The sequence below is a fragment of the Uloborus diversus genome, chromosome 5, assembly GCF_026930045.1.
Source record: "Uloborus diversus isolate 005 chromosome 5, Udiv.v.3.1, whole genome shotgun sequence".
NCBI classification, from domain to species: Eukaryota; Metazoa; Arthropoda; class Arachnida; order Araneae; family Uloboridae; genus Uloborus; species Uloborus diversus.
In genome coordinates, this window is record NC_072735.1 from 85,450,880 (window position 1) to 85,470,731 (window position 19,852).

The 19,852-nt window shown below is 32.1% G+C and overlaps 1 protein-coding gene across 1 annotated transcript in view; it reads right to left on the reverse strand.

The window, feature by feature from the left end:
* Positions 1 to 2,971: 2,971 nt before the first annotated feature.
* The window catches only part of LOC129223446 (sperm-associated antigen 7 homolog), a 44,230-nt gene continuing 27,349 nt past the window's right edge, over positions 2,972 to 19,852 (reverse strand). Inside the window, exons 5-7 of the mRNA XM_054858062.1 lie at positions 13,835 to 13,924; positions 9,066 to 9,222; positions 2,972 to 6,761 (exon numbers count right to left, since the gene is read on the reverse strand). Coding sequence (XP_054714037.1) covers positions 6,646 to 6,761; positions 9,066 to 9,222; positions 13,835 to 13,924 — 363 coding nt within the window. The 3' untranslated portion in view covers positions 2,972 to 6,645. The remainder of the gene's footprint in view (positions 6,762 to 9,065; positions 9,223 to 13,834; positions 13,925 to 19,852) is intronic.

A 19,852-nucleotide genomic window follows, 5' to 3' on the forward strand; every position in this document is an offset into this window, starting at 1 on the left:
CCACCGCTAAATAATTTTCTAAAATGAATTTAGTTGTTCTAGTTTGAAATAACAAGCTAAATCAAAAGTTTTTTTTTTTTTTTTTTTTTTTTTTAGCAAGATGATCTAATCTTCCTATGCATTTAAAATAAGTTTAACTATTCTACTTTTTAGAATTGTCAAAAAAAAAAAAAAAAAAGTGTAAATTGTCATTTACAGTGGGAACTGGTTAAGTTTTATTTGCACAATAAAAAGTTAAATTTTCTTAACTGGTTTAATCCATCTGTATAATGTATTGGTGGGGGGGGGGGAGTATGAACCTTAGATGTTTTTTATCAGTGATAAAAATTATTTTAAATCACATTGAAGTTATTTATTTTTTGAAAAAAGTTTTATTAATTTATTGTAATTTTAGGAACAACAATATTTATAAACATTAATATTTAGTTCACAGTCATTTTTTTACGATATTTAGTTTACCTTTGTGTTTGTAAATTAAATGAATGAATTACCAACCTTTGGATGCAGTAAAGTTGCAAATTACTGCTGACACGTTTTTTGGTGTTACAAGGAACACCTTTTTCAGTGCAAGGATTGTCTGCAGTAATTTGCAATTTTTGTGCATCAAAACCTTGATAATTCATTCAATTTTCAAGCAGCTTTCCTCGGATGACTTTTTGTCCAAAAGCTCACACTTTGCATTGATAAAGGTGTTCCTTATAACACCGAAACACGTGTCTGCAGTAATTAGCAATTTTTGTCCATCAAAATATTGGTAATTTATTCATTTAATTGATATTTAGTGTTACGTATTTGGAATTTGTAAAAGAGGGGGGGGGGGGAGATTTAAACTATTGTCATTTTTTAAATACATTGTAATGGCTTTTATTTGAAAATAATAACATACATAAGTTGTTTTTTGCATATATTTTTCTCAGAAACATTTAATGCTTATATTGCTGTTGTGAAACTTGATGCTAAGCGTTCATTTAGACAAGCTTATTTTAAAGACATACTCTATTATTTATATTTGATGAAACAACAGTTCCAATCTGCCCTTTGCTGAACTTGAGAGTTTATTTATTTCAAATGGTCTTAATTCCATGTCTGATTTTTTTTAATGCTTGTTTTGCTGTATTTTGTTATTTATTCGATAATAGTTCCTTGCACTATACTACCTGCCATTTTTTGCCATTAGAATATCTATTTTTTAAATATTTATTTTGCCCATATTCATTTATGTAATATCACTTCCATTCAAAGTAACATTCCATATCATCTAAATATTCCAAAAGAAGTTGAAGTACTGTATATTCTCTTTACATAGGAATGTGATAAGAACCTTATTTTTAATAACTTAGTTCATTGAAAAAAATCAAGTTGAAAAATTGTCAAACGAAGTGGTTTCCAAACCTTTCATGTGCCCCTTTCTTTTCATGAAAAGTTTCCCCCCCCCCCTTCTAATTTTTTTAATAATTCAATTTCATAAATGCTTTTCCAATGTTGCTATATTTTTTAATAAGAGAGAAAAACACGACGTATTTAACATAAAAAATTTTTTGCATCAAAATATATTTAGTTACTATATTGGAATATGAATATTGATCATTTTACTACATTTAACACGTTGAAGAAGATTACAGAAAAAATAGATGTTTCAATATAAATGTAATGACAGGGCTTGCAAATTTTATCAAACAATGGTGTTATTAAAAAGATGTTTTTAGTGCAGGTGTTTCAACCCCATTGCCATAGTGGTGACATTTTGCTGATTCTTGTTTTTTGGACACTTTTTTTTTTTTTTTTTTTTTGAATGAAAAATATTATGTTAAAAGCTGTGTGCCCCCAAATAAATTTCTGCCTTAGAGAAGCATGCTCCATTGATTGGAAACCACTGGGCTGATATGTCAAAAATCACAGCTTGATATTTTAATTAAAACTTGTCATAAAATGGCTAAATATTTATAAACCAGACCAGAGAATATTTAGTAAATAAACCAGAAGTCCATGTCAAACGTTTAAAATCCAAACTGAATTTAAAACAGGTTTCTTTCTCGACATTTATCATTTGAAAATGTATGGGAATTGAAATTCAGATTTACAACATTGCTTTTTACTCAGCACAGATGGAATGAAACAAAAGAATGGTGGAATAATCTTTCTACTTCTCGATTTTCCTAGTGTGATTTCAAGAAATTAGATTTTCCATTGAGATTATACATCATAAGATAACTTTTGGTGTGTTGATTAGTGTATTCTAATTTTATTTTCACTTCAAATCATATGTTCTTGTACATTTAATTCACTTTAAAAAGAGGCCATATTTCTAGTCATGATATATTTTTAATATTATTTAAATACAGTTCCTTTGTTACATTGTTTTATTTTAATGTTCACAAATATTTATAATAACATAGCACAATTTGTTCGGAGTTAATTCAAAGACTTAAATGTAATGAGACGTGTATATGTGTACTTTTAGAAGCTTGTATTTTGTTGTTTAATTCAGTGAAGATGTCCTTGAATTGATTTAAAAGAAACCTATTAATAAATGGTTCATGAGTTTGTAAATTAAAACCCTAAATTCTAGTCTTTCATAACTTTTCACTGTCAACAAAATGTTCAAATTGTAAAAAGATCATCATATTGTGTTGATTTTTTTCAGAAGTTTTAATATTTTTTGTTACACAAGATAAAAACTTTATACATTGTCAATATTTATGTATGGTATAACTGTAAATGGATGTTTTATTTTTATGAGTTTTAGGCAACTAAGAAAAGAAATTTTACGGTATTGTTTATAAATTTTGAAATTTACATTAATGCTGAATATTTATCAATTTATTTTTACATCCCATTTCAGTTATATGCTTATATTACATTTTTTACTGTCTTTTTCATGTGATTATTTTATATATACATTAGATTGATTATTTATATTTTTATGTGCCATATTGCTGTAGCTTTCAAATACTTTTAATGAAAATTCTAGTCATTAGCATGTCTTGAAAAAGTGTTATTTGAATTTAGAAAAATTTTTATTGAATGATTTTTTAACTAGTCATATCTTGTTCTGAAAACACTTTGCTTTACTCAAGCTAAATACTTAATAACAAAACAGATTTTATTGTTTTGCCTATGTATAGACAGTCTCTACTGTAAGTTAAGGCTGAGAATAAAAAGACAATTGTCTTTTTCTTGTGCTATTTAAGAAAATAAATTACTTCATTTAATGAACTCAGATTGTTTGAAATGTATATTTATCAAAGCATTAGTGGTTATAATTCACCTCATATCGCTGCTGCGGTGGAACATTGATGCAACTGAAAAAAGTAGAATTTTACCAGAGAACTAAATATACTAAATTATTTTATTCATTACCTCATACAATGAAACATGTTGAGTTACTGCCCTGGTGGCTAAAAGTTGAAACAAATCTGTCAGTGTTCCTCTGAATGGGATAACCACATTTGAACCCAGTGACGACAATAACTCATTTTCAATTTTGCAGTTACATCAATATTCCACCGGAACACCGATATGAAATATGATAGACAGTGCAAAAGTAAAATACTGCTATGTTAGACGATTAAGTATATAAATCTTATAATAATTCAATTAAAATGCCTTAAAATCATACCTCATTCACATGAAACATTTGACTCGTTTGCTCCCTCCCCTCAATTCCTAAATGTGTATCCCAATAAAAATGTTCTGACTAATGTCAAAAAAGATTGTATGCACATCTGAAAGTTTTTACAAATATGAATTTCAAATTACATCAACATTTAACTGTTTAATAACTACAGCAGAAAATTTATTGCAACTAAAGATTAATTTTATTGAATTGGCCCATTATACTTGATTACCATAGCAGTAAATTTTGTAAAATCATACAGTCTGCCCACGATTGCTATGGAATTGACAAACATCCAGATAAGGTGATTGTATTTGAATGAGAGGGGAAAGTAAAAAAAAAATATATGTATATGCACGTGGGTTGCTCCTTTCAATGTAACTCGGATTAATTTAGAGGCTTGCACACATCTGCAAAAGCGGGCATCCGTGAAAGCTAATAGATGTGTACAATACCACCTGTAAACCGGATGTTAGCCTTTCTTTTTCATTGGTGGTCAGCCTGTAACTTCATTTATAGATGAAAATACATTCAAACATTTTTGTTTGGAATCTCTTCTTTTTGAATTTAGCTACAATTTCGTCAATCAGTTTCTAAACCTGATCTTTACTTAAATTATTTGCTTTAAAATTTTGCACTTTTCGGGAAGTGGGGGGAGGGGGGCAAATTTAAAGAGTCCATAACTAAATTAGGTCAATCTCTCCAAAGAAATTATTTTGTGGTATAAAAAGGAGCTCTGGAATTTTCCTTATAAAATACGACTAACAATTAGTTTAGACTTAACTAGAACATTATATACATTATGTGATTTTTCATTGATAAGAGGGCTATAGGCATTTACCTTTACTGTACTCTCTCGTCATTGGAGCTAAGCAAAGCTCAACTTAATAAATTATGTTGATTGAAATTTCTTGAAGTGTTTTCTTGACCAGTATAGCTGTACTGATTTAAGTTTGATATATTGCTTATTACGTTTGTGCTTTTATGATTAGAAACTTTTTAATGCAGCAAAGTGATATGATGGTGATTTCTTTGTGTATGGGTGTTTGTTTAATTATTAAATTCTATTGAAGTGCTTTGTATTTATAATCAGCATCACTACTTACATACTTACATATCAACTTTGTAAAACCAAAAAAAAAGCAGTTTTTGTGCTCATTTTTAGAAAGGAATTGGTTGTATGGTGTAAGTTTTTCTTTTTTTTCCCCTTTAAATTTAAAGTCATTACTGCCATTTTGCAATATTCTAAATGCTGGTGTAAAGAGAGAATTTGCAACTAAGTTAGAGAATCATGATGGCTATTTTTGGTAATTATAAAAGCTAGAGCAAACACAGCAGTTGCATCAAGAATGGCAATTTTTCTGAAAAACTGCACTGGACCAAATTTTGAAAAAAATTACTTTATCGAATGCACGAGCTTTTAGTTTAGAATTCTTCATTTCACTTTCAAATGTTCCATCTTGACACTTTTAAATTTTTCCAATGTATAATGTTGCCACTCCAGAAAAATCTATTTTCAAGTGAGCAAAATCGATTGTATTTTAATAAATGAATAGCTTGCATTGCATTATAATGGATCTATAGTTTATTACCACTTTGAATATATAAAAGAAAAATTTTGTACATTTCTCACTTATGCTCAGATGAAATTTTTACTTTACTACTGTTAATTTTTGTTCTTATTGCTGTGCAATATTGTGTAGCTGATGTATGTAAACATAATGCATTAAATTGTGGTGTTTAAAATGAGGAGTTAATGTATTGGTTAATTTTCTAATACACACAGCCATTTTAATTGTCGATGGGGGAGGGGAGACAAGTTTTATAACCAAAAGATACATCCTTTATTTTTTATTTCATCAAAGGTATTTTACATGACTTCAATTGATGAAGACTTATTTGAGAAACTGTTGGTTATCAAATACAAAAGTAGAAAGCATATGTAACTCTTACATAGAATTATCTGTCTGCAAATACATTAAACACTTTAGAAAAATGTAATTTAATTTTAATAATTTGATTCATCCGCACATCTAACACTCATTAAGCTGTATGATAGGAGTCTCCTTGTTTTCTCTTTTCGCACTATTGTAGGGAGTCACCTTTGAAAGTAAAGTCAAGTTTTGATAACTCGAATATTATTTTATCTCGAATTTTTATTGGGTCCCAAATTCTTCAGAAGGCTGTGGGAACTTCCCATAACTTGAACTACCAATAACTCAAAGAGTTTAGCGTGCCCCTTGGGACTTCCAAGTTATCGAGAGTTGACTGTGTTCCATAAAGACAGTGTCTCCCAAAATGTTCTTCAAAACATTTTGAAATAAAAATGCGTGGTGCCTATTGAGATTCTTCAGCAGCTGAGCACAAAACAGACATACAAGAATTTATACTTTCTTTGAAAGCAACTAATTCAAAAACAAAAATGTTTTAAAAAGACATCCACAAGGTTTTTGTTTTATATTTACGAGAGGTAAAGCTTGCCCACAGAGATGGTAGATGACCTTGAAAGGAAACATCCTCTGTACCATTTGTAATAGGTAGAATCAGCCAGAAAGCGCCGAGTAGTAAGAGACACTTTCTCGCTAACCCTATCTATTACAAAATAAGAAACAGCCTATTATAAATTGCAGAAATGATGTTTCCGCTTCAAGGTCATCCGCTATCTCTCTGTGGACAAGCTTTACGTTGCAAGAGACTCTTCATTACAACAGTTTGTGTGATTAATATACCAAAAGATGCACACATTGAAAATATTATTCAATTTAAAAGTCTGTAGTTGGGGCAAAGCTAACTTTGCAACATTAATAATGGTGTGATTAGAATCTAATGAGCCTTCACAGTTGAGTTCCCAGGTTAGGTTAGCCCCAACTGTAGCTCATGATTATTTTTCCAACACTAGAAATTTCAGTGTATGAGCCTTGAAACTATATACACTTTTATTTTAAAAATAACTGTCCCATAATTTAACAGCAACTATGGCTCAGGTACAAAAAAAAATAGTAATATACTCTAATCAAGTAAAAGTAATATCAATTTTCCGTAGGTGTTTCTTTTGCTTCTTCACTTTTCTTTAATTTTTTCTTTGCTTGGATATCAGCTAAAGTTTGCTCAATTGATCTTTGATCCTTTTTCAATTCACTAGACACTGAAATTTCAATTCAAAAGAATAAATAAAATAATCAACTACAAACATGAAATTGCATGTACAGAGCGCGTCCCTGTTAAACCTGCAAGATCTCTATTGTAGTAACCCTAGACCTAGATGCATACTTCCAACAGCAAAAATGCTCAACATACAGGGTCTGTATAAAAAGTAATGAGACTGAGCTGCGTTCTAAGAATTTATTGCAGCTATTAATACTCAAACCTAAAATTCTTCAAAATCAGACCCTTAGCCTAGCGTGTATTTTAAGCTTCGAAGGCTGCTGTGTAGTCTGCTTCCAGAATGTCTTTCAAAAGTATTGTACTAGCGCATTCACGGCATCCAGAGTTCCATGGTGATGCCCTTTTTAGTGATGTTTTCATCTTCGCGAATAGAAAGAAGTCTGCTGAAGCCACTGTAGGCAGACTGGGAAATGTAGAGATACCATTATTGACCAGGAGGTCTTGGAGGATGAAGCAGGTGTTTCCAGCTTTTCTCAAGTTTTCAGCAATGATACTGTGGGTGAACTGTCATTGTATCAAGCTCAACTTCATCTGCAATCATTTTCACACTTAACCATCCAAATTTAGCACAACACGCACACGTTCCACATTTGCACATGTTCTTCTGGTTGAAAGACACCCTATTTGAGATCCATTCTCGAAGCTCTCCCAGCCATTTTTGAAACACTTGTGCCACCGAGACACATGCGCCTTTAACAGACAATTATCTCCGAACACTTGCTTAGACATCTCTAAAGTCTCTGAGGCTGATTTACCAAGTTCCACACAAAACTTAATCTCGTAACACTGCCCAAATGTTCTCTGCATTTTGCAGCAGGAACCAATGATTGCAACAGAAGTACACTATAATGACAATGCTGTCCGAACAAAGATTCCCATGCGACTGCGGACCAGAGTAAGCCTCACCAGTAACACCTACCACAGACCTAACCAGTTTGTGCGCACTTGAGAGGTACAGTCGCATCAGAAAAAATGAGTCTCATTACTTATTATAAAGATCCCGTAAGATTCCGAGTCAAGATATGGAAAGTTTAAAGCTAAATAGAAACTACGTGAAAAAATATGAAATTTAACTTTTCAAATGGACTATTTAGGGAAATAATATCCATTGAAAAAATAATAATTGCAACACAAAAAGTTATAAACAAAACTCAAAGAGGTATTGTAGCTCAAAATTTTACGGGACTGTGCAGAAAATGAGATTAGAACTTATCGACCTTTTAGAAAAATAAAAGGTTCTCGAAATGAAAACACAAAATATTTTTATTTTTCATTGCTATGCAAAAATATATTCCAAATACTATGCTATAACACATAAATACACACTGCAAAAGCTGATACAATTTGAAAAAAACTCCATGCATTCAAACAATTTTAAACCTTTGTTAGCCGCTATATTTCTCCTCAAAAGATGTGAATAATTACGAGTGCAAAGCAGTGTTTGTCACAAAGTGCTACACTTCATAACTCGATACATATTTGTCGAGTTATGTCAATTTTTGAATTCGAAAGGCAGTTTGCCCTTTTGCTTTCTGTTAACACTAGAATTACGGAAGGGGTCATTTTGATCCTGAGCAGACTTTTTATAACATTATGAAGGGAACTATGCAGATTTCTTTTCAGAGGATCAAAATGATCCCCGCCGTATTTCTAGGTATACGAAGACCGTCCTAATTGTGACCTACCAGCATAACTCTAATACTGGCACTATTACTATCAAGAGGCCCTCATAAAAAAATAATGCTTAAAATTTGGTCTTCTTTTGGGTTTCGGTCTTCTTTTGGGCTTTCTGGTTCTCTTTTAAGTTTTGGCCAATTTTGTTATTGCAAACTTTACTTTCTATTTCACATTTCAGGATTTTTTATTGTAGACAAAGGTTAAATCAGTAAGAAAATGGGTACTAATAAATCCAATTCATTAACTAATTACTGAAAATAAATTAACATTTCATTATAGTACTACATTTATTTGAAAAAAACTTTCTAAGTTATAATTTTCATAGGAACAGAAATGAACAATAAATAGCGTCACACTTTTTCAGTACATTTTACCCATAAAGTTTGATCGTTATCATACATTCAACAAGTCAGTTAAATCCCTATTTGTTGTGTTACTAGCTTTCAGGAATGTTTAACAAAGAAAATAAATGCGAGTATGAAAAATTAATTAAAAGGATGATTATAAACTTAATTTACAGAACTTTTTTTTTTAATGGCTTTTTGGAAAACTTTGTTAAAAAGTTTAAAAGTTGTTGGAAAAATATCAAATGCAATGAAAATCTTACCAAAACCAAAATGCTTGTTTGGTGTAGCTATTTTGGCTGCTGCCTTGCCAGCGTCAAGACCTACAAGTTTCTCATACTTGGCTGCATAATTGCTACTAGGAGGTAGAGGTGCTTTTCTCTTTTTGTTCTCTTGCAATTCTATTAGTCTTTCTTTTTCCTGGTAAGGAATATGAAAATGATGAAGTGCTGTGAAAACTAAAACTAATAGCGCCAAATCAAACAATATACAATGACATTAAAATAAAAGTATTTTGCAGTATTTAATAATTTAATTTACTTGGCAATTGCTTTTGAAATTATTTACTGTGTAATTCAGCAGATCAGTTGTTTTTATAGTCATTTTAATAGCAATTGTCAATGTAATACATAGATATAAAAGTGAAACTTCACAAAAATGTTATTTAATACTAATAAGTAATTTTTCTTTAAACATGAGTAGAAATGAAATACTCATAGCCAATGCTGTAGTTGGGGGAACGTCATTCACTGAAGCATTTGGTTTTTAATTGTAAAAATAATGCAAATTGGTTACCACCTTTTTCCTTTCGTGTCTGAACATTAAAGTGAGTTCTCCCAAACAGTGGTAGTTTTACAAGTTTGGGGGCCACATAGAGAACCCTGGTTTTTACCGTCCTGTCCAAAACTGTCCAAAACTATATTTTTAGCGAAATTGTATTTTGTGAGAAAACATCAAAAACACAATAAAATGTATCAATGTTTTATATTGAACATTTATTCAATGTGAACACTCAACTTATTTATGCAGCTGATTTTAATCTAGTTACATAGAAGTTGAATTCTTGATTAAAATTTCAATTTGTATGCATGAGTTTAAGGATGAGTTGTTTATCCTTCAATTAACATTTATTGGTGCTAAAATTACATAAACATCAAAACGAACAAAAGGCTACTAAAAAATTAAAGATTTAAAAGGTTAAAAAGTTACATTTAGAAAAGTTTGCTGTCCAACGTACACACACTGCACGCGCTCCAAGAAAACTCTGCTCCCGACTGAGCGCACGTGTGTTTTCTCCACTTCGCTCTTGTTAGCATACCTAATGTTTTTCAGAAATGTACACTAAATGAATACATGTAGACAGTTGAATACGACACATAAATCCTTTTAAAATCAATAAACCATTTATTAAAGGTTAAAAACTGATAACAAGTTCAAAACTGGTTAAGAGTATGCAAAAAAATGACTGGGCCTTAGAGTAAACATTTTAAACTGTCATCTAATAGACAAGTAGAAATAGCCAGAGGAATTTAAACTAATTAACCATATCACCTATACAACTCCATCACTTCTACCACAGCAGAACAGCAACTAAAGACGAATATGCACCACTAATACTACATGACAAGAATCTTATAATACTACACACGACTGCTATTCAAGACAGCCATCCAAGAACTATTTCATCTACTAGCCCGCGATCTTATATACAAGCTCAATAGCATGTGTACAAATCTGATTGCTATTAGTGGCTATCCTTGTTACGCAGCAAAAACGCCACCCAACTCATCCAATCAGAAGGCAGGAGCAAAAACTCTTACCAAGTGGCAACCGGGGTAAGCTTGTATTTCATGTAGATACTTTGTGAGTGTGGTATGAAAGCAGCAATGGCTAAAAAGGAGATTGAAAAATATCTGCAAAACAGCCGTAAGTAAAACCCCTTATAAACTTGTATAATTTAGTACACTAATAAACTTATGTTTTAAGTAAGCAACGATAATATACTTCAGGTAACAGTTCTCTGCCTAGCCGAGTTGAGTAGCGCGCACGTGTTCTCTGCCGATTACTGCTGGCTATCTGGAGTTGCAAAAGTCTGAAGAGGAGTTCTGAAGTCCCACTGACCTGAAGTCCCCACAAGTTTATTTATTTATTTTTTTTAATTGATAATAGTAACCAAATTTCTCTATGTTTATGCATGTGCAAATCAAAGCAGGGTTGGCAAGCTTTTACCATCCTCTTAAAAACCCTTGTGTTCAAAACTGTCCAAAACTATTTTTTGAGAAACTATATTTTGTGATAAAATATCAAGAAAAAGAACAAAATGTATCAAAACTATATTTATTTAATATTTTTATTTAATGTGAACATTCAAGTATAAATATATCTGTAACTTATTTATATAGCTGACTTTGATGTACTTACGTATAAACTAAATTCGTTAAAAATTTTAATTTGTACCCATGAGTTTTTTTCCCCAATAAACCAAATTTTTCGACATTTATGCAAAAGCAAGCGTTCAAAATATAGTTCAGTAATGACTTAAATGCAATAAATTACAATTTTTGTAGTTACAGAATGTATTATATTCAAAATATGAACTAAAAAAAGGGGGTGGCAGAAGTTTTAGAATATAAGTGTTCAATCATCAGTTGTTTGTTATTTAATCTGATTTAAAAAATAATTTTCCTTAAAATATCATGTAAAACTTATTTGCGAAAACCATTAAAAAAATTTAACTTTTTTTTTTTTTTTTTGCACCTAAATATTGCACATTTAATATTCCTTTGAGTTATAAATGAAACTGAAATTAGTTGTCTTGGTAGTGTTGTGAATTTCCTTTCATAACTTTACCAACTGTTACATAAAGAAGTTTTTATGTAATAAAGTTATAAGCAATTTGTTTAAAGATATTTTTAAAAGAAAATTTTGGCGAGAAATATTACCAAATACTCATTAACTAAACCTCATCAATATTTATATTTATGCATTACGAATAGTGCAGTAAATACAAATTAATTAGATTACACACCTTTAGCTTTAGCATATTTTTGGACAGTTTCTAACACTTTTGGACGGTAAAAACCACCTGTCCTGTCCTAAACCAGTTTTGGACAGTCCAAAACCCAACCCTGGTTTATCAGTATTAATAACAGGGGTAATTGTGTTCCGGTATTTTACCGAATTTCCGGTATTTTCGGACGTATTTCCGGTATTTTTATGTCCAAAAATACCGGAATTATGTTTTTTTTTTTGTTATGCTTTTATCTCCCTACCTCCGCAATTTTTTTAAATTATATAATACTCATGAAATATACCTGCAAGAGCCTTAAGATGGACAAATAAATGTCAAGATAATTTGTATAACACCAACTCAAAAGTAATTTTGTAACCCATTAAAAATTTAATCACATGTACACACAATATTTTGACTCAGAACTATAATACTATGGCAAAGGTGCACTTAAGTGATAAGGGTCAAAGATTACCCCCCCCCCCCCCCGGTCTCGCTTTGAAACTTTCAGGTATTTTTTGATGAACTCACAATCACCTCTGTTAATAAGATGTATAGAATTTACATTCATTTTTACGCTGAACATTTATTTTTGTTATAGCATTAATCTTTTTTCCTAACCTCGATTTTTCTGGCATGGGAGAAAGGACCAGGTAAGTGGTATTGAAAATCTGGTGACCACTGAATTTTGCAGCATGTCGGATAATGCGCGGTAATACGGTAACATAGTGGAAAATTATGTTTAAAAGTTTGTGCATACTGAACCCTTGGAACCAGAAATTTTTCAATAACACTATAGCAAAAAAAAAGAAAAGCATTCAAAACGATTCTGACACAATTCTTGCTGATTCTTATGTAAAATGACCTCCTGAATCCAAGTATTACCACCGTTTTCACCCATTATGTCCAATTTTTTAAGAGTGCTCTCCCCTCCCCCTTTATTTCAGTTCTCCACAAATTATTTTCATTTCGAGGGGAAGGGAGCATTATATCAACCATTAACATTCTTCCGAGGTGCTAGAGAGGTGCAAGGTTCAAAAACATGAACATTTGGAGCAAGTTAGGAGACTCATAAAGGTATTCCCATAAAAATATTTTTTAAATCATCAAGAACGATCTTTTTCTAAGTGTTCATTCTACAATTTTTCAGTATAAAACCAGACTTGAATCTTATGAGCCCCATGTCTGATCAAATTATCACTTTGTAAAAAAAGAAAAAAAAAAATAGAAGCATTGCATGTTGCATAGTCAGAGTTGCCTCACAGATCTTCAGTTTTGAAACTTTCCACACTCTAACTTACATTCATAGATATAATTAAGATTAAAAATGAACTTAAGTTTGCTTATCTTATAATATTATGAAAGAGTTTACATTTCTGGGGATGCACTGCCCTTATTGTTTTTCACTATATCCAGAAGCGATAAACGATGGGGCAGTGTATACCCAGGAATATGCATCTAAAATCTTAATTGCAATCAGATGATCCAAATAGTACTATTTGTTGCAAATCAATGTTACTTTCAAGTCCTTTTTTGTATCCTGTAATTATCTACAAAGCATCTCTCAATCGATCTCTAGTAATTAATGAATAAATCGCACTACTTAACCAATATTTTTGACAATGATCTCTCAGTTCCTTTCTGTGATTTTAATGTGTGCATTTAAGGCAGTTTCACAATAGTGAAAAAATTCAAATTTTTATGCAAATTATTTTTTTTAGCAATGAAAAATATTCCGCAAAACATAAATAAAGCACCTCCAATTAAACGGAACATTGGATTTTTGGAACTCTCTACTATATATATATATATATATATATATATATATATATATATATATATATATATATATATATATATATATATATATATATATATATATATATAATATATATATAGGTTTTTTTTCGCAAAATTTGAGCCAAAAAATAAAAATATGGATTGACTCTTGACAATACTTACACACAAATTCAAACTAAAAAAAAAAATTATCTGTCAGCAATGAGCCAATGTGAAACAAACCTTTTGTAAAGAAAGAGCTTTTGCAACTTTGGGGTCCCATTCTTGTCCATTCCTATATGCATTTAATTCATCGTCAGAAGGTGCAAACTCCTGCACAAAAAAATTTAAAGAAAATTAACTACATCCAAGAAAGGACAGTAGATAGAAAAAAAAACTCTTTGAAGAACTATCATGCCTAACTTAAAACTCAATTTAAAAAGGAAACTAGAAGCCCATATGGTCCAAAATGCTCCACAATAAAAAAAAAATTAAACCTATCTAAATAAGGTTGTCGTGAAGCTCGACATATATTTTACGAATCTCCTCTCTTTCTCCACTATCCTTGATCTCTATGTACGCAATGCTGACCTCCATTCCTCTCGGACAGAAGAAGAAGCACTTTATAAAAATGGAATCTCCATGAAATAAGTTCTACATCAGATGACCAGGCGGACATGTAAGAATCGCCTGAACGCTCCACTACGGTCCTGAATAGTGAAAGATAAAAATGACCAGAGAGTGTGGAATTATGCATGGACTCTTCAACTGCGTTTTGTGAATGAGAAAGAGGTCCTCTAGGAATGGATAGGACAGGGATGCCCGCTGCTCACCGGGATCAGAACTGTGATATAAGAACTGAACCATGCCCAAAGTGATGATATGAAGCGTTCCATTGAGTGATCGACCAATTTTTCTGGAGTCCGGATATATGTGGAGTTAATGGAAGGAGATCGCCGGCATCCGCACCAGCCAGTCATGTTCCCAAAGTAACAGTAAATGAGTCGTCTTTTTATCTACAAATTTGTGTCCTCATTTATCCAGGTACCATTTTTATATCTCCAATCCCAGATGATAAGTCACCATGGATACATTACCTTTTTCTATGCATGTGCACAAACTGGGGAGGATCGTGATACGAATGGGTTATACATACATATTTCACACAACGCAAAAATCTAAATCCTTTAACAATTTCATTTAAAATTCTACTACAACTTCCCCATAAAGGTAGGTGTGGGTAATAAGGCATACCAGGGGAGATTTGAAATAAAATAAAAACTTTGTATCTGAATCAACGAATTGTAATATTAAACATACAGATCAATTACTATAAGAAACTAACAAAAATGACTACTTTTGCCGAAAACAAGCATAAAAAAAAAGAAACATTTTTAAAAACCTTGTTATTAGGCCCTATTATACTTTGGCAGGATAATGAGGTCTAAGAACTTTAACAGCCATAACTCATAAATAATCAAAATAAACTTCTAACTTTGGTAACTGAAATCAATAGTAATATAATATGCATTAATCTTTCTTCAAGTCTTCAAAATGACAAAAAATTCTTTGTTTGACAACCATCAGGGCTCTCAAAATTATCTTTGTCATATACTGTCAAACCCATGCATTCCTTATGATACCACTAGCTGTCATGCTGCTTCATCTTATCCTTTCACAAGCGTGTAAAAGTACCAGGCTTGGAGTAATCGGCGAATACATAATCGTAATCTGAGTAATCGATTACGTTTTTGTGTAATCATAATCACAATCTCTCAATGGGATACTCCCGTAATCGGGTTTTTCTTGCGTAATCGTAACTGTAATCTAAGTAAAAGAAATTGTAATTTTGCCTTGTAATCGTGTAATCTTGACTTTCTGAAAGTGAAAACATTTAAACCACCCTTTTACTATTTTACGTAAAAATAAGATACATCAATAATAACATAGAAAACAACTTCAAGCTATTCAGTGCTTATCCCTGTTTGCAAATCAGTCATAAATTGAGATCTGTCTTAAGTAGTTAGTGCCTGTGGGTGCCTTTGACAGAAACGTCTCAGGGCCTCTTCTTGGGAACATCTTCCCGAATACTTACAATTGGTCATCCATCAATTTCCCTTTTGATCTGTCAATGTTAGGCAAACAAGCAAATCACATTGTCGCCTCAAGACTGTATTTTAACAGAAAAAACACAATGATATCAAAGGTACAAAAGTTTTGCGCAACATTCATAGACCAACATTCAGACAGACCATTCATTAATTACGTAAGGATAATTTTGGCAATTTTTTGACTCCACCTCCCCCCATGTAAGGGCACGTAAGATTTTTTAACCCCTCCCCCTTATTTTTAGGAAAGATTCCATTTCGGTTTTCAAAAATAACGAATCTTACATCATTGGAATCATTGTTAAATCACTATTATTAAATTAATCCTTTTTGTGTAAAGAAATATTTCCTAGAATCTAGACTGAATGTTTTTTCGACATTTCTTTGTATATGATGCGATATTAATGAAAAATAAAATATGCCATACATAGTGTAATTCTTTTATTACATTTTACTCTAATTCATTCCTTGTAAAACAAATAAAAAACAGCACATCCTAATATGTATTTTACCTTCCAGACACAAATGTGTGGAAAATTATTTGATTTGGAATGGCAACAGCTATTCAACGCTTCCTAGCATGAACTCGAATCAGGAGTTCAGTCGCCACTGAATCACCTTCGATGAATGTAGAAATTCGATGTGACGAAAGTCACCCCTTTTGATGGGACTTATGTTCCCAATTTTTGATACAAATTATGTGCACTGTATATACGTTTCAACTAACAGTTCTGAATTAAAATGTTTTTTCTAACCTTCAATTCGTTTGTCAATTTTTGAATTTGACGTGGCAAGTGTTTACCCACTGAATCATTTTACGATATGGTGCATAGCGGCCGAAAAGTAACGCTTACATTCAACCTTAGTTCGTTGCGTGTGACATTTGTTGATTTAGAAGACTTTCATATGGATTAGCACCTAGTGCGAAGACAACAAAAGGTAAGAGAGACATTTTTATTTTCCAAAATGGATTTCGAAAAGCTCAAGAAAAACCGAACTGTTATTAGAACAGCAGTTACGAAAATAACGAATACTATTGAAGGTTTAATTAAAGAAAATCGAATAGATTTAGAGACCCTAGAAGAACTATTGAATCAATTGCATATTAAAGCAGGACTGTTAAAGAAAATTGATGAAGATATCGAACCGTTGTTAGAATTAGAAGAATACGAAAAAGAACTGATATCAGCATATGAGTACGCTGAAAAAGTTTCGAACACAATATTTCGCGCTCAAAGAAAATTAAAGGAAATTAAATCCTCTAATAATAGCCAAGCGAACATAAGTTCGAACATGAGCGAGAAATTAATATATGGAACAAAACACGTGAAGCTTCCAAAATTGGACATTCAAAAGTTTTACGGTGATTGCACCCAATTTTATTCCTTTTACAACACTTTCAAAGTCTCGATTCATGAAAATGAAACGCTTTCAAAAACTGAGAAATTTAACTACCTAAAAAGTTATTTAGGCGGCCCTGCAGCTAATGCAATTGCGGGTTTTGAAATTTCAGATGAAAATTACGACTCTGCGCTTCAAATATTAAAAGAACGATTCGGACAAAAAGACGTCATAATTAACAGCCATATGAACAAATTGCTTAACTTATCTCCTGTTTACAAAATTACCGACATTCCAAAGCTAAAACGGATTCACAATGAAATAGAAGTTAACGTTCGGTGCCTTTCCGCTTTAGGATTGGAGTCAAGTTCCTATTCTGCAATGCTGTTAGCAGTAGTATTGAAAATAATCCCCCATGAATTGGCATTGGAATATAATCGACAAAATAAGAAAACCTCTTGCGTTCCAGACATAAATCAATTCTTGAATTTCTTGCAAACAGAAATATTAACAAGAGAACGAACTTATTCGTGTAGGTCGAAGCCATTTGAATCAAACAGTAAGAATAAAAATTCAACTTTGTCTAATAGACAAGATAGCGCTTGCATTTCCACCAGCGGTTTTTTCGTTGCTGCGAAGAAGAGAAATGAAGCTTTCGCTGATAAGAAAACGGATAATTGTTTATTTTGTAAAAAAGAACACGATGTTCTCAACTGTCGCTTAAGTGTTGAAAAAAAGAGAAACGTATTGAAGAATCAAGGTAGATGCTTTTTGTACCTTGGATTAAGACACCGTTTGAAAGATTGTTTATCGGGAAGGAATTGTAAGTACTGTTCCGGTAAACATAATGAAAATATTTGCTATAAGTTTAACAATTTGGCTAACGATAAATCTAATAAAGAATCTCTTATGGGCGATGGGACGGAAAATGTAATTTCTGCTGTATCGCATATGGGAAATAAAAATAGGACTCTTTTGCAAACGAGTTACGTGTTAGCAAAAAATGAAAACTTAGATTTGAACTGTGGTACACGCGTTTTACTGGACTGTGGTTCGATGCGTAGCTTTACCACGCAAAACATAGCTAATAAATTAAAATGTAAAGTACTAAGGAAAGAAAAATTATCAGTGTACACATTTGGAAGTAAAACCCCGATCGAAAAATACTACGATGTCATCAAACTTACGTTAATCAACAGAAACTCTCCCGACTTAAAAATAGAAATTGAACTGTTGGTTACAGACGAAATATCAGGATCAAATATTCCCCCTCCTGAAGTTGAAGATTTTAAGGGTGTGAAACACTTAAAAAATTTGACACTCGCGGATTTTCCAGAAAGTAAAGAACCCATTACAATTTTAATTGGTGCTGATTATTATTATAACGTTGTAACGGGAAATATTAAGCATTTGAGCAAAACACTAGTTGCAGTTGAAACAATTTTCGGTTGGTGTTTACAAGGGAAAAAGAGTGAAAATAACTTTTCCTTAATGATGAATGTAGTCATCGAAAATAGCGCGATTTCAGTACAAATTCAGAAGTTTTGGGACTTAGAAACTTCAGGTCTTATTGATTCGAAGCAAGATGCTGATCCAACAGAAAATGAAATCATGAGACAATTCGAGTCTCAGATCAAATATGAAAACAAAAGATATACAGTGGGGTTACCCTGGAAGTTAGAAAAGCGGGATTTAAAAGATAATAGGAAGATAGCTGAAGAGAGATTTTCTAGACTTAGAAAAAGATTTTATAGAAACCCCGAGTTGTATTTTGAATACAAAAAGGTGATAGATAACTATTTACGGCAAAAAATTATTGAACCAGTTATTAACCCAGATGAGGAAGACGAAGTTAAATTTTACCTGCCCCACAGAGAAATAATTAGGAAAGATCGTGAGACGAGTAAATTGCGTATAGTTTTCGATGCCTCCTCTCATGATTCTAATTGTTTATCTTTAAATGACTGTCTTCATATAGATCCAAATTTATATTCTGAAATATTTGATATTTTATTGAGATTTCGCTTTCACCCCATTGCTTATACAACGGACATGAAACAAGCATTTTTGCAAATTTCGCTCAAAGAAGAAGATCGAGATGTTACTCGTTTTTTCTTTACCGATGATCCCTCGGACGAATCTATTGCACCCCAGGTTTATAAATTTACTCGCGTCCTATTCGGCATCAGTAGCAGTTCGTTTTTATTGGCAGGAACTTTGAAATATCATCTGAAACAGTGTACTGAAAAATATCCGGTGACTACAGAATATTTAAATGATAATATTTATGTCGATGACATCATCGGTAGTCATGCATCTGTTGATGAAGCCTTATCTCATACATTAGAGTCCGTAGCAATTTTCGAAGGTGCTAGTTTGTCACTACACAAGTGGCGCACCAATTCGAAGACCCTACGCGAGTTATGGAAAAAACATGGAGTGATTTCGAGTGATAATACCGAACCCCTCATAGAAGAAAAGATGACTTACAAAGTCTTAGGTATAGCGTGGAAGAACTTAAAGGACATTCTTTATTTCGATGTTGGAGATCTAGTCAAATTTGTTTCTAGAGGAACTGACACTAAACGTTACGTGCTCCAGGTCTTAGGACGCATCTTCGATCCTATCGGAATTTTAGGTCCTTTTACAGTGAGAATTAAATGTTTGATGCAACAGATTTGGGCGTTACGTATTGACTGGGATGACAGATTACCCGAAGATCTAAGTTTGTTATGGAGAAACTGGTGCGAAAAAGTTCCTCAACTGACGGAAATTTCAATCCCACGCCACTATTTTTCCGAAAACCTAAATA